At 52.3% G+C, this 15,735-nt stretch overlaps 3 protein-coding genes across 3 annotated transcripts; 1 reads left to right on the top strand and 2 right to left on the bottom strand.

Annotated features, from left to right (window-relative positions):
- Positions 1–3,453: 3,453 nt before the first annotated feature.
- Positions 3,454–4,467, bottom strand: UCRPA7_2055 (putative choriogenin hminor protein; the record flags this gene model as incomplete). The annotated part of the gene is made up of 1 exon (XM_007914630.1): positions 3,454–4,467. The coding sequence occupies one exon, from the start codon at positions 4,465–4,467 to the stop codon at positions 3,454–3,456; it is 1,014 nt and encodes a 337-aa protein (XP_007912821.1).
- A 5,669-nt stretch (positions 4,468–10,136) lies between these two features.
- UCRPA7_2054 (hypothetical protein) lies at positions 10,137–10,907 on the top strand (the record flags this gene model as incomplete). The annotated part of the gene is made up of 1 exon (XM_007914629.1): positions 10,137–10,907. One exon carries the CDS (start codon positions 10,137–10,139, stop codon positions 10,905–10,907), a length of 771 nt encoding a protein of 256 aa, XP_007912820.1.
- Positions 10,908–12,419: 1,512 nt separating this feature from the next.
- On the bottom strand, positions 12,420–14,191 carry UCRPA7_2053 (putative retrograde regulation protein; the record flags this gene model as incomplete). The annotated part of the gene is made up of 3 exons (XM_007914628.1): positions 12,420–12,600; positions 12,651–14,132; positions 14,184–14,191. The coding sequence occupies 3 exons, from the start codon at positions 14,189–14,191 to the stop codon at positions 12,420–12,422; spliced, it is 1,671 nt and encodes a 556-aa protein (XP_007912819.1).
- Positions 14,192–15,735: the final 1,544 nt, after the last annotated feature.

The following is a 15,735-nucleotide window of genomic DNA, read 5'->3' as shown; positions in this document are numbered from 1 at the left end:
CCAGAAGGCAAAGCAGCATCACTCACTCGTTTGCTCCTCCCCTTTCCCTCTACCTTGGTTACACCCTCTCCAGTCTCTCCATATCCGCGACCTCAATTCACCTGGGTCCAGTACATAAAGATTTGCGATCGTGGTTTCACCGTTCCGTTTCGACTTACGTGACCTAATACGCACCTCACCTAATCACCTACGCCTCCTAACTCGACATCCTGACTCGACCCGATCGCTGTCATGGCACTCGACGCCCTCCTTATCCTCTTGTTTGCCTGCTGCGCTGGCTACTCCGCCGGCCAAGAGTACAATTACGGCTTCGACATGAGCAACCTTGTCAGGCGGCAGGCCCCAGACCCCTTTGTTGTCACCGGCATGCCCCGAGTGAACAGCATCACACCGATTCGCCCAGAGATTAGACAGTTGCAGCAGGACCCAGACAGGTGGACTCTGTACATCCTGGCCCTCAGTCTAATGCAGTACACAGATCAGACACAACCATTCTCGTGGTACCAAATCGCAGGTATGGCCGCAAATATTGCATATCTGGAACAAGTTTGATGGGCGCTGATAACGTCAAGGCATTCACGGTGTTCCGTACAAGCCATGGGGCGACGTCCTGCCGACGCCTGGTAATGAACGGAGCGGCTATTGCAATCATATGTCCGTACTGTTTCCAACTTGGCATCGACCATATTTGGCTTTGTATGAGGTAAGTTATTTCACATTGCAAACAGACTAACGCAGGTGAAGAGTTTACTCACATTATGCCAGCAACTCATTTGCGCCTTGGAGCAATACATTGCATCTCTTTATCCCAACGAAGCCACCCGGAACAGATTCGTCGCCGCGGCTGCCAATTGTCGAATACCATATTTTGATTGGGCTGCAAATCCACCCGCTGGAGATAGCGTGTTTCCTGTTAGTATAGGAGGCAATCCCATGGTCGAGGTGGATGGGCCAAATGGACGACAGATGATTTCGAATCCTCTCTTCACATACCAGTTCAAGCCCCTGGATCCCACTGTATTTTTCAACGTCACACCCGTGAGTCATCTCCCGTATTACTACACAATTTTTCTAACATTGTGCAGTGGAGTACTTGGGACTGGACCATGCGTGCTCCAACCACGCTGACGACCGCAGCCCAGTCCAACAACACCTTCGTGGCACAATTACTTGACGCAAACCTACCATCTTTCCAACAACGCCTTTACACACTCTTTTCGAATTATGGGAACTACAGCACATTCAGTAATGAGGCTTGGATACCAGACGGACACGAGAATGAATACGATTCTCTTGAATCATTGCATGACACTATTCACAACATCTTGGGGGGCGGCGTAGGCCATATGGCCTATATTCCCTTTTCATCATTCGATCCAATCTTCTTTCTTCACCATGCCATGGTCGATCGAATATTTGCCATGTGGCAGGCTCTTTATCCAACTGCATGGATCACTCCAGAACCTGCAAAGATGAACTCTTACACAACATCACTTGGTCAAATTCAGGATTCGGGATCACCGCTAACACCATTCTTCCTCGACAGCAACCGTAACTTTTGGACTTCAGACATGGTCCGCGACCCAGAAGCTTTGGGTTACACGTACGCCGAAATTGCAGGCATCTCACTATCCAACCCAATAATAAACGAAACAGCAAGGGCTCAGGTGATAGCTGCTATCAACCAGCTCTACGGTGGATCAAGCCCTGGCAGTCTGGCAGTCGCTCGCAGAAGCCGTTCACTCCAAGACGCTTCCATACTGGGGAGAAGGACAGTGAATCATCTGCGTCATTCTGTAGGCAAGCCGGCCAGTCGAGACGTTATTGTTAACGATGAATATCGGGAATGGACAGCAAACATTCGTGCCCAAAAGCAAGCGTTGGACGGTCCTTTCTCGGTAACTCTCTTTCTGGGCGAGGTGCCTACTGATCCACGAAGCTGGCGTTCAGACCCAGGTGCAATTGGTACTATGAGTATCTTCGCTGCGCCTGCCATGCATGCTCGCAAAATGCTTCCCTCCGGAATGCACACCACAGGGACAATACCCATGACCTCGACTCTGGCCACGATGGTCGCAGAGGGTATTCTACCATCCCTCGAAGTTGGCGATATCGAACCATATCTACGCGCGTGGCTTGAGGTCCGCGTGCTGCGAGCGGATGGGACACCCGTGAATCCGTCTGAGGTAGAAGACTTGAGCATTCGAATCGTGAGTTCCCGAGTTCGAGCAGCCTCGTCGGAGGAAGAGCTGCCTCAATGGGGTAATGTCGACTTCTCTTTTGATTTAGTCTAACGCGGGAAAGCACGGATCACACATTTTATATCATTACTTTGTTGATTATTTGGGTCATGGAAGCAGGGGTAGGCCCGTAATGCGGTTTGCTACAGGTTTTGAGATTCCCTCTGGAAAGCACGATAGGACGAATGCCGTATAGACTGAATATGATTTTAGATGCGATACTGGGACGAGTGAATGGGGAGTTAGACCTCTTTTGGTGATGTTTGATATTGCCGTGAGTAAGTGACATCTGTTGACTAGATACTCGTCAGCCCCTGACTGTTGGGGCGCAGCCCAATAACTCATTGTCTTTACGGCCAAACATCTCCATCAGCATATTCTATCTCTTCTACCAGCGTCAAGAGCCATGTTCTTTTCAGCAGATTGGACGATACACCCAGCCCTACTATTTCATCACAAGCCGCCGTGCTCTTGAAGACATCGCAGTGTCCATGTGCCAGCTCGCCACAGACCGCTTCTACTGCCGCCACTGCTGCGCGCCAACGGGCTCGCTGCCTAGGGGCATCGCGCTCTGCGCGGAGGCGCAGTGGCGCGACGGCCTCGCGGGACACTGCAGGGCGGGCCTCGTCAGGTGCGAGAGGCGCAACCACAGGCAGTGCTGCGTGGAGTGTGCGCGCAGTGGGGAAGAGGGCAAGGGCGGAGACAGTGGGCGAGTGGTTGGGTCAAGAAGACGGAGACGGAGGCCGAGACGGTGGTCAGGATGGAGGAACTTCTTTTGTCATCTGTGATGGGAAGGGCACGAGCGATGGAAGGTGAGCCCGAGGAGGCGAGATCGTAGAAAAAGTGGCATCTTTCGTGATAATCACCACCGTGATTTGCTCCAAGCGAAGTGGCTCTATATGAAGAGAAAATGAGAAGTCTATAATGCTCGAACCCATATACTCAAAATGCAATATTAACACACCATTTTCCTCGTAGTAATGCAAATGACATGCTCAACTAGCCAACCACAAATTTTTGACATGCTTATTTTTCAGATGACCAATATCAACGCTATGTGACTAGATTGTGCCTCTGATGAAGAGACTTTTCAAGGCCCAAAAAAAGGGGGCACCAACTTGATGCCGGGTATCATTACAATATATTCAATCTGCCACTGAAGCAGCTCGGAAGGGGAAGCCTGAAGAAAGGCGCAACTTCAGTAATGAATGGCCTAGAAGAACTTTTTCTTGGTCTGCTTCTTCTGGCCGTCCATGTTCTTCAGGATGTCGTCAAAGGTGCTTCCGCCAACACTGCCTTGGCGATCCTTAGGCTCGGACGCAGGAGACTCGTTCATCATGCCGCGAAGGTTGCCGGCGGACCGGCTTCTGCTCATGGCTGCTGTGTCAGGGATGGATCCGCGTGAACCATGCCGGGGTTGCTGTTGGCTGACGATGCGACTCGACCTCTCGCTACCCGGCATGCCCTCGGGGAAGGGCACGGGCTCCAGACCAAGCACGATGCTGGATCGGTATGGGTGTCCCGAGCCCCTGAAGGATGGACCAGATGAGGAATCCCGGCCACGCAGCGGGAGTGAGCCGGTCGAGCCAGGCGGCGGTGAGGGACCCGTGGCGCCTAGAGCAGGTGGGCTCTGCATCGGGTCCATGTCCTCGAAGACGGCACGGGGAGCTTCGAGTGGGGACATAACTGGGGGCGGCGCCCCGACGCTTGGGACCGATGGGAGCGATCCGTTAGTCACCTCCCAGTTCTTAGCTGCAAGCCAACAGTGGCTCCGCTGGTAGACTGCCTCGACACTGAACATGACCACATCTGCAGAGAGCTCAACGATTCCTTGGCCAGGAATTTGATACCATGCTTTCCTGACCTCGCCGGCATCTTCCACCCATGGAAGGTTGCCTTGAGGCGGCTCGCAGAGGAAATACTCGACACTTTCAGTGAAATGAAGGCCAGGAGCATCTACCACAAGCATCGGAAGTGATTGGATAACGGCATACAGGAAGAGCCAGTAGCCAACGCGGTTGTCAGCCATGTCGGTGGCGAACTTGCCCTTAGCCTCTTTCAACTCGAATTCCTTGAACTCTGTCAAGAAAGGCGTCTTCACGCTGTCCGTATCAAAGTTATAAGCCTTGTGCAATATCAAGAGGAGTTCATGAGACTGAATCTTCTTATCAAATTTGGCCTGGTCCTTCGGCTGTAGCTCATCATAAGTAGGTAATATTGTAGTCATAGTGGGTATTTTGGGTATATCGAATGGCACTGGCGGCAGTACAGGAGGCGAGGAATGGTCGAACTCGCTGAGCATCTTCCGCAAAGCAGAGATTTCGGGGTTCAGTTCCTCGGGTGAGATGTCCTCTGGAGACTCATCGATGACTCGCGGCGTCACGGACTCTCGATCAACCAGTAGGTCGTACAAGGAACATAGATCGGAATAGAGAATCCTCAGAACCAAGCGATTCAATCCACTTTCCGAAAATGGGTTCTTCTTGCTTCGCGCTTTCGGTGGCCAATTGCCGAATTGTGACTTGTAGTAGCTCATGACGAAGCTTCTCATCCTGGCAAAAGAATTTCTCCAATTCTTGAAGCGAACATCTCTGTAAAGCGGGTTCGACGTCGAGCTGGCGATACCGGCAAACAGACTGGGAAACTCAAAATCCTCGAGTCGCATGTTGACATTATGTTGGCGACTGAGGAGATCCAGATGGGCTCGTTCCAGACGTTGCCGTGTGCTGCTCGAAAGTTTTTCGAAAAGGGGCGACTTTATGTCCAGAATGGCGGCGTATTTGCCCACAGCATGCGTGAAGGCTTCGTGATACAAATCCCATGATCTCATCCGCTCGCCAAGAACGAGGGCTTCCAATGTTTTCTCCCGGCTGTGCCTTACATCTCCTAGACCTAATTGGCCGATGAAAAAGCTGAAGCTCATGTCCGCGGCCTCACCAAATGAGGTTCCGTCAAAACTCAGGAAATCAAATTCTCTGAGGAGAGACGAGATCTGAAGGAACACGGCAAAGATAGTCGGATGTGCTTTGGTTCCGACCAGGGGCTGGCCCGTTAAGAATGCGAACAGGTTGCGAACGGATATGAGCCTATCCAAAATCGGTGGTTGGTTCGGGGAAGCTCGCTGTCCATTCAGCCCTGGAGCAGGAGGAATATAAAGTCTCGACTCTCCTGGCGTCTCCGATCCGGCCAAAGGAGGTGATGTTGGCGGGGAAGCCTTGTGACGGTGCGCGTCCGCGGCAGACAAGCTGTCACGCCCACCAAAGCTTCTAGCCCGACTTCGGCCACTTGTCATCGACGCAGTATCCGATTCAATGAGCTCTGCAAAGACCCTGGACGAATTTATTGTCTGCGCCGGCACCTTGAAGGATGGACCATGGCCACTGCCTCTTGGGTACAAGTAGACATAAATAGCGCCGTTCTCGTTCCAAAGCTCAGGTACCTGTATGATGTTAGATGTGTAAAAGGTTAAGATCTTGTTGGGCTCGTGTACCTTATCACCCTTAAGAAGAAACGCCGTATTGTACTCTACTTGTTTCTCGGTCGAGATGATCCACGCACCAGAGGTCTGCGCTCTACCCATATCGTGGGAGTTCGATCTCGACCTCCCTCCTGGCAACCAGCTCCTCCGTAGCCTGCCTCGGCTCTCACCTCCATGCACAGGGCTCTGGTTGCCATCACTGGATTGTTGAGAGGACGGCCGTGATGCGGATGGAGGTAAAGGAGGGGCATCCAACTGACCTCCTCTGCTCGGTGGTGGATGTGCCGAAGTGCTTCTGCCCCGGGGTTCCGGCGAAGGGGAAGGCCGCCGAGTCGATTGCAACCGAGAATGCTTCTCCTTGCTGGTTGGGCTTGGCTGAGCCGAGCTGCTCCTGTTCTTCTTGTGCAGGTTCGGCGAGGAGGGAGTCTCGGTGAACTGGAAGTTGCTCGTTTGAGGCGGTGGCCCTTGATTTGCAGGTGGGAATGGTGGAGGCTGCTGGGGAGGTGGAGGACCCGAGGAGGGTGTCTTCCTGTGTTTGTGGATCACTGCCGGCATGGTATGATGCTTCTGGGCGTGTGTATCTATATCGTAGGAGGTCTTTGGCGGGGGAGGAGGAGGGGCTTCCGATGGGGCTGAGATGCCCAGTCCTGTGGAGTGTCTTATCTCGGGTAGCTGGTAGGGCGGAAGGCCTGTCGTGTCTGAGGTGGGAGGTGGGAAAGCACTGACGGGCTTTCGGTGGATCGGGTGGTCTGGAGAAGGAGATATGAGCGAGGGAATCAAAGAGGTTAGTAGACCGAGTGTCGATGACCGCCGCTGCACCTTGAGCACTGGCTCTGAGTCGTGCTGGTGGTCTTCCCCTCCCTCTGAATGGGCCTCCGTTGCGGCCTCTGTAGGTTGCTCTTCTTCGACTTCCAACTTGTGATCTTCGCCAGCATTTCCCGACGGAGAGGGGCTGGGGCGGCGGAAGGGGATGCGGGGATTCAAGTTTAAAGAGAGAAGAGGTGACTTGTCCCGTCTCAAGCGAGAGGACTTACTGGACGCCATGCTGGGCGAGACAGTTCTGCTGAGCTGAGCTGCGCTGAGCTGGAGATGTGGTAACACAAGCACAAGCTTCAGCCCGACAGAGTCTCGGGTCGTCCTGTGGACAGGATCGACTGGGTAGGTGAGGTAGGTACCGGTATATAAGAGGCACTAGGCTCTGGCCCTGATTTCCGCCGGTTGCGTAAGGGGAGAGGAGTGTCGTTACGCGTCCACGGGGGGCGGCATTCGCATGGCAACTAAGTGGAGAAAGCTGGGATGAGAGGACGAGCGATCTGTGGAGCAGTGCTGCTGCTGCTCAAGGCTGGTGGTGCAAACGCAAAAGCAAAAGCCTCGTGTCCGTCGTGTCTTAATCGTAAAACGGAGCTCGTGGAGATGGCGACACTGCTTAAGATTGGAAAAATGAGACAACCTAAGGTACCTAGGTAGGTAGGTCGATGTGCACCGCATGTACCTTTTATGTATGTGATGGCGGGGTGTCAAGGACAATCGGGGGTCGGGGTCGGGTCAGGGTCAGGCAGGCAAGAAGAGACTTAGGCAGGTCGTCTCCTGCGGTCCAAGTATGTACCTAAAAGGAGAACTCGGGAGGGTCCTGGCAGAAGGAGGAGCTAAGGTTCAGGTGGGTAGTAGAAGCTGGCCTGGCAGTGTTCGGTGTCTCGGGTAGGTCTTTAGCGTCAGTACTACCGGTATGTAAGGAAGTAGGATGGAAGATGAGCTAGTTGAGGAAGGTATCTTAAATCTCAAGAGTGAGAAAGAGGAAAGGCAACAGTGAAGTGTCGTTGCTATTGTTGCTGTTGTTGTTGTCAACTCGCATGGTTGAGGTAATGTTAGGTTATGTTATGTTAACAAATTCTAAGCTTGGGTATGCCGTCACGATTGGGCAGGTGGCCGAAGAAGGATGATGATGCAAAGCGGCTCAGCAATTCCAATGGCAGGCGGTCGATGTCACCGCGCAAAACAGGGGTCCGCTCCAACAATCCAATTGACCTTCCTACCAACTCGGCCCCGACTCTGACAGGCAACGCATCCTCCTCCAGCAATGCGATAGAGTGCAGGGAAGTAGGTGCAGTGCAGGTACATGTAATTGCATCGAGGGATTTAGGTACTTGCTAGCAATGACCTGGTAGTCAACCGGGCTATGGTCTCTAAATGGCGTGCTCAACCGTCGATGTTGCAGGAAACCTACGTCGACTCTCTCTACCTTATCTTTTCCAGCTATTTCTCACCGTCGTCGGCAGTTCGTTAGGCCATTCCGTCGATGGATGATGTGCTTCAAAGATTAAACCGTTTCCTGGACGGTACTGTGCCGCTGCCGTCTTCCCCGGTTCAACGAGTGCCTTGCCGCTTCCATGCTTCTTGGGACGGAAGGGACCATACAGAAGTCCCCTGGCTGGGCCGTCAGGTATGACGTAGATGGTCAGCTGGCGAGGCTGGTCCGATCTGCACGTACAGACACACTGGCCGAAACAACGTTCACGATGAGGGATATCGCATGCTCTTTTTCCTCCTTTAGTTCAAAGATGTTAACGCTTCATCCTAGCATCGGGCAGTATTTGGCATAGTTACCTTACAACTCGCGCCATTCAGACTCCCTTTGTGCTATAGTGTACCAGCCCGGCCTCAGCATTGAGTTTCGGCGACGCGGGACCCTCCAACGTCCCGTCCGCCCAAACGGCCAGAGGGACCAAAACCGCGGCCCGCCGCCTGTTAAACTGCCCATCACTGACTCGTGGGCCATCCGGCAAGCCAGAATGACTCTGTTAACAAGCACTGACAACACAGACCGACTGCGCAAATAGAGTGCACAGCCCCCCTTCAGACATGCACTAGGATCGACCACTAACCATGCCTACCCCAGCCTAAGCCCAGCGACCCACCGCCCGCTGTGATTCGATTTTGTCTGCGACCCACAGTCTGTCTAATCAAGGAAGCCGCGATGGAGGGGCAAGTGCAACTAACTCACTTCTCGAAACCGTAGAGTAGAGGCACGGAATTAGAAATATTCAGAGGGTCTCGTTAGGGCTGCAGCTTCTCAGATTGAACATCGATTTTGCAATCCCGAGTCTCTACATATCGCTTTTATCCAGATCATGATGCATGTTTGCGTTCGCTTGCTCGCTCGCTTGATTGAGTTTCCGGAGTGGCTATTTGCTTGCCGGAATTAATATGCGTATTCGACAGGAGCTTATTGTCAACCCTCCATCCATTCCTTGCAGCAGCCTCAGTTCGAGAAGCTAAAAAGACTCTACGATCAGAGGAAAATGACACATGCATTCCTCATAGAAGGGTTTAGGAGCAGAATGGTCTTGTTTCGAGACTTAGTCCAATCCTAAAGATTAAGCGCTGCGGCTGTGCTAAGCCGACTCAAAATTGGCAGCCTGGTGCATCTGGCTCCGCTTGTCAGATATTTTCGAACAAGAAGACATCATGATGCATCTCCATCCACTCGACCCGCGCGCGTTGATCCAATTGCTGTCAAATGGCGATCCGTTCACTCCCACCACCTCCGTCTGATTCTTGTCTCAATCATGATCCTTTCTTCCGGAGACAGCCCGAATGGTCTTGGTCCTCCTGGCTTGCAAAGGCGGTAGCCATCCTGGCGTCTTCGAACGGTAGAGAGAGTTGCACAACATGGTCTTGAAGCCACAATATACGCGCGGATGTCTTCCCCAAATTGTCTGACAACCCAAAGTTCAGCCCTAGACGGCTACTCCCAAGCGCTGAGCGGCAGTAGATCTGGAAGAGGGCATGCCACGCTGACCATTTGAGAGCCGACCCAGACCTACCCTTCTATTGCACTTTGTAGCCCATCATCTATCTCACTGTCTGGATACGAACACGGCATCCGGATTCAGGGACCCGAGTGATTATCCCTTGCCATTTTCTCAAGAAATTGTGGTTGCATCTTATGAATTGAATGAGCCCGAATATATGGAATCAATATTGCTACTTTCAAACACGAGCTCGAAATTGATAGGATTCAGAGTTTATGTACGTGAAGTTAAGGCGAAAGTGTCCGGATCTTGAAGTCACGGGAAGGCAGGTGACAGGCGAGCTCTCAATGGCTTTCTTGACCGAAAACCAGACATCTCTGCTCCCTCCCGGTTCTTGCCTTTGATTGGCTGCCGCGTCCAGGAGGAAAGAGGTAAGTTGCCAGGCGTCACTGTCTTATATATTCAATTGAAACGCCATGTTTGACATTTAATGCGTTTTGTTTCTGAAAAGCTCTTGCAATTGTGTGAATTGTGATCATCTATTGGTTTATCTACATCCAGACCTGGTTTTTAACCCAGAAACCCCGGACGTGACCCGGTCTAGTACGCCTCAAGCCCGTGTAAGTGACACAACCAACCAAGGCAGCCGCACCAAGGATCAAAAACATGGAGGACGACCACGGGACCTCTCCGACGGCGGCTATCGACGAGATTCCGGTTATTCTGTCCACCCTCCGAGACATCAGAGAGCCATCGGAGAATGCCTTCGGTCTCTATTTCGACTTTTCACGGTTTTCCTCAGACTTCCTCCAGGTCCCCGGCCAAGGGCCCCAACACGCCCATACTGACAGCTGGTCGAACACGTCCGATGACCCCAACCCGAGTCTGAGCCATGGCCAGAGCTACACCTCGTCGACCTCTTCCTTCACGGCCAACTATGCCACTGCGGATGACCTTGTGCCGATGGATGTCACTCTAGACCAGGTGAAAGAAGGCGACGACAAGCTCACCACGCCCCAGCTCAACCAAGGGCAGTTTGGAGATCCAGGGTCACAAAACTCGCTTGATTCAGACCTCTTGAGAAACCTCAGCTTCAGCTTCAGCATGTTCGAGGACATCGATGTCGACCCTGAAGTGGGTCCGCTCGCACTCTCGACCCCTGAGCCTTCCAATGTGGGCAGTCCACTCCCACGACCTCCTAGTGCCCCGAAGAGGAGACCACTTGGGGAGAAGCGAGAAAAAGTAGCCGGTATGCGTAAGAAACGAGCCTGTGTGCGATGCCGTATTCGGAAAGTCGAGGTAAGTGCCCCTTTATCTGGCCGAAGAGGGGAGATTCCCACTAACACCATCTCAAGTGCGATTACAACACCCCTTGCAACGAGTGCATCAGGTATAAGCCGAATCACCCGCAAGTCTGTGAGATTCAGAGGCTTGTAGACATGCACTGTCGTATCCCTGAAGCAGGTAATGCGCCGGAGCCCTTCTGCTATCATATGTGTTGACAGCCTTGGCAGAAATCTGGAGAGACAGCTCGATCTTGGCCAATCTGCGTTCTTTCGGGCAGGCCGTACCAATGCTGATACGCTTTGAGGCAACGAGGCACATGGACTTTCCTCTGAGACTGATGGTTCAGCAGTGTACTGTTGATGCTCGTCCGAGGCACAGCGTCTTAGGAACAGCCAACAATTTTCAGGAGACATTAGAGCCGCAGTACTGTCTATCCCACAATCTTCCCCTTCCTCAAGACTTCATGAGGTGGAGTGAGGAACAGTTGAGCCGGGAAACAATGAGTTTTCGCCAGTCTATTGGATCCTTCTTGTCTGCGTATGCGAAGAGCTCAAAAAACCTCCCAAAGGTATGTCAGCCATTTCTCATGTTAGACGCCAAGTTTCTTGTGTTCTGGCCGCTTGATTCTCATGGCTAGGAGCCTGGTCACGGTTCCTTCACGGCAGTACAGTGGTTTGCTGGCTGCATTTGGTCGTATTCGCCTAACCAACTCACAGAAAGGTCTTGTTCACATGGTTCATGAGATCCGGTGCTGGTACACGATCTGGAGAAGCCCAGTGCTGTGGGCGACCTCGGTGCCGACTCAGCAAGCCCGTGCATTGTCAGGCGTGGCACACCTGCAGCTCAGGAGGCTTGCCCGGGATCGTTTCGTCTCGCTCGAGCGCCAAGTGCTCGAAGAGCTCGACACCTCTCTGCCCAAGAAGGGGTTCCAATCCGCGGCCCTGCCGGTCTGGGCTAGCTTCTGGCAGCTCATTCTGCTCTACCGCGATCTACTGGGCCCATATCACCAGGCAGTACAGCAACCGATGTCATCTGGCTCACAACCGAACGGATATCCGGTGTCTGGCGCTAGCATCCGAGTCTTTGATGACTTGCAAAGGCTCCTTATTATCCACTACGCCGCATACTTTCGGAGGCAATCACCTGTGTATCTCGGCTTGAAAGATAGCAGTGAGATCGATGTGGCGCTACAAAACGATCACAGCCTTCGCGCCGAATTCGAGAACGTCTGCGCGCAAAGGATCGTCTTTCGTAAGTTTGTTTCTAGCCTTCCCGGCCAAATTTGCAAGATATTGAATGGCGAGACAGAGAATGCCGCGCCCTCCCCAGCAGATGCTTTCCTCAGGGAGGTAATCATTAAGCACGAAATCGCCCTTGACAAGCGTCGATGTCTCAATAGGAGTAATGGTCGGAGATAGCATGTCCTGACGCGGTCGATTTCATTTACTGTTTGATTGGTTGGATTTTGGGAGACTGTCAATTTCTTTTGCTTCAGATTCGAGCTGGGTTAGACAAAGGACTAGAGCTCTGGAGGCCCTCGCTGGGCATTTGGCATCCGCGCTTATTAGACCTGCCTTCGTTTCATTTTTTCGGGTTCAAGTGTGTCGTAGCCATTAGTAGGCACATACAGGAGGATTAGAAGCGCAATGATTCAGATCGTGGTTACTCGGCCACCTTCTCCACGGTGACGAAGACCTTTTTGTCTGCCTTCTTGTTGTCGTGTTTGCGCTTGCCCACATTCTTGAATAAACTGGACAGGTCAGCGGGACTGATGCCTCTTGTAGACTCATGTGCAACAAGTATCTTCAGTTCGATCTTGTTGCTGTTCATCTTGGCTTCAAATCTAGCCTTTCATTAGTAAATTCCTGGCAATTTGGCCAGAGGCCGGCGTACCTTATGATGTCGATCACGCTCCTTCCAGCCGGCCAGGCAGAAATTACTCGTGCCAATGCTGCCGCAGATGCACCAATGTATTCTGCCCAAAAGCTTGCCTCCGGATCTGCCCTCTCGACAAGAGCCTTGAGGTTGTGGTGAAGCTGCATGTTGATTGGAGCCAGCCCGCCTCCCCATCTGGCACAAAGCGTGAGACCTAGCACGGCTCGGGCCAGATGCGTCAGGCCCGGCGAGCTCGGATATCCGTGTACTGCGTTATGGAGAGCATGTGCCGCGTTCGAGTCGTCGTCTTCTCCCGAACGCGCCCAAATCTCTCGTGCAAACAGCGGTGCCAGACCCAGGCTGAATATTGATGGAATGCGAGATAAGTCTCTGTCTGACGGTATCGCCGCTAATAAAGAGTCAAGCACTGTTTCCGTGGTCTTAGAATCGAAGTCAGATTTGCCATCTACTGAAGCGAGCAATGGCAATGGATTCCTCTCGCGGATGTCTCGAGGCAGTTTCAACACCAAGGCACCCTCTCGGTTTCCGCCAGCACAGAATGTGACCGACTTAATGTTGGGAACAGCCTGGACGAGCGCTTCGATGACGGTGGCGATCGCTGGGAACTGGTGCCGCCTGCGTTTCGACATGCCGAAGATCTTGCCCTCGTATTCCGCGTTCAACTTTCGCATGGTCTTCGTATCTTTGAATAGATCTCCGGAAACCGTGTAAGCCCCGACGGATGGTATGGGGTAGGGCTGTATGGGATCATTATGCATGAGAATACTGCCGTAGCCCCTGAAACCACCGCCGCAGAGATAAACATCAACGCCGTCCTTTGCTTCGCCATGACCAGTTTCCGCCAGGCTGGGGAACTTCTCCTTCAGCACGGAGAACGCCCGAGCCATACCCGTGCTGAGTTTCGCTTCCTCGATTGCTTTGACATCTGCGCTAGCAGTCTCCAGCACCCGTATGAGCCTCGCCGCACCGAATGGCAGGCTTTCACCAGCTTGGGCAGCTGCAATCTCGTAACTTGGCTGAACGTCAGATGAAGAATCCATATACGTCATCTGAACGCTGCCGCCACCCAGATCCAGAAACAGCCCCTTGACGGCAACAAAACCCGACCGTGCGCCCATGGCACCGAACAGCGTTTCCACTTCAGGAGCGAGAATCTGCACGCTCAGTCCCGGCGCGGCTGTCTTGATGGCATCTAGAATAGCTCCGGCGTTTGCAGCCCGGCGCATTGCCTCCGTCGCGAAGACGGAGATCTGGGACAGGGGCACGCCATAGTCGTCTACTGCAATGGATCGAAAACGTGCCAGTGTCTGGGACACCTCCGCAATTGTTGATTCAGGAAATGTTAGGGGGCCACTAGGCCCTGTAGAGTTTGCATTCAGCGCGTCGAACAGCGAGATGGCTGCCCGCTCGCGATAGACGCATTTAAGCAATCGGGCCCGCGGAGGCGAAAGATCTGAAATGGAAAACCGTATGCCGTTGCTGTTTCACCATCAGGTCTGGACATCTCCGGCACATGCATGAAAGACGAACCTTCCCATGTCTACTAAACCATACAGGTGGCTCGAGCTATTTGGATCCCATGGCGGCATCTTAGACTCAAAATTTTCGAGCGTTATTATGTCAACTGTTGACGCCATTGCTGTGGATAATTTCAGACTCTATAACAACTGCAATCAAATAAAGAAATATATGGGTATAGAAGAAGCAGAATGCATGTACTCAGAAATGTAGAGAGAGCGTGAAGATGTTGCTTGAGATGAGTGATATCATAACTTGAAAGAATTGGAGCCATCGTCGGCCGCTGGGATTGGTGGGGGACTAGCACGTGGTCAACTACGGTATAAATTCGCACTAAGAAACTGCATCTTCAATGCCATCGAGAAAACGAATTATTTCAAGGTAACGAGTTCTTCAATTGGAACGATGTCTTATCTACTCTGAAAGTAGCGATTGTACTGGCATAAGAGCCTGTATCTCAAAGTAACCTATCATTGACGTAGACTAGGAACGACTAAGAAAGGGTGTTGACATGAAGTATCTGGGCTCTCTAGCTGAGTATACATCCTGATAATTATCAGAGATCGGTATCTAAGACTTGATGATGCCCCCTAGAAAACTTCCTTGTCAGTTCCTCAGATAGTGACATGAGAGAGACGAGATAACTGAAAGTCAACAAGGTCAAGAGGGTGACATAGCCAGCGGGAAGTAAAGCGATAGATGCTGTTGACACTGTTGTTCAACAAGCTAGTCAATGCCGGTTTATCAGGTCTTAATTATCGCCATACCCGACGATTAACGCGTGTAAGAGCCACGAGGTTTGCTCAACTGCCTCACGTCTTTCCGCCCGATCCCCATAACATCATGTTGAGTAGAGTGGTGGTGAGATGGATCATCCTACCTCACATGGGCTGTCTCTGACCGGAAATCACCTCACTTGCCAACCATAGATATGCCGACTGTTGCAGAGACGATCAAGACTGGGGCTATTCAAAGCAGGGGCGTCGATAGTCGCCTCGTCGGAATCACAACCCGGAGTCATCTATTTTTCTGAGAAGTCATTTCTCAGTCTCTCAGAGCTCAGGAAGTACTCGTCGTCGGCGCTTTGACTAAGCATGGTCAGGAACACGAGCTCAGTGATAAAAAATTGTGGCGCTCCACTCCAGTCCTGATGGAGACTCCAAGGAAGAAACATGTCGCAACACAATGATCTGCATTGTTTCGCAAGAGCAGATCTCGTCGTTGACAACATCGCCCCACAATGTTTCCTTATCCAGTCGGTCCCTGAATGCTTGGCTGACAATATCGTCTGCATTCAGCAAGTCGTTTGTCCCCTTTTCCAGATCGAGGTCCCCTGAATTTAGATAGCCAGGGGTTCTCTCGGTCTCGGCTCGGTAGGCGGAAATTTAAGTGTGCTGTGCCACAGCCAGGAACAGAACAGTGCTGTCAAGTGATCACCTATTTTTAATGAGCAAGACGTTGTGGACCAAGAAACGGAAGATGACGAGTCCTCCGCAGGGCCCCAAGACTATCGTCAACGCGATGCAACTCTCTCTGTTTATCTGTCCAGCCTAGCTAACGTGGG

The sequence above is a fragment of the Phaeoacremonium minimum genome (genome assembly GCF_000392275.1).
Source record: "Phaeoacremonium minimum UCRPA7 unplaced genomic scaffold PA7_03_scaffold_146, whole genome shotgun sequence".
In the NCBI taxonomy this organism is placed as follows: Eukaryota; Fungi; Ascomycota; class Sordariomycetes; order Togniniales; family Togniniaceae; genus Phaeoacremonium; species Phaeoacremonium minimum.
This window is presented reverse-complemented; position numbering and strand designations above follow the sequence as displayed.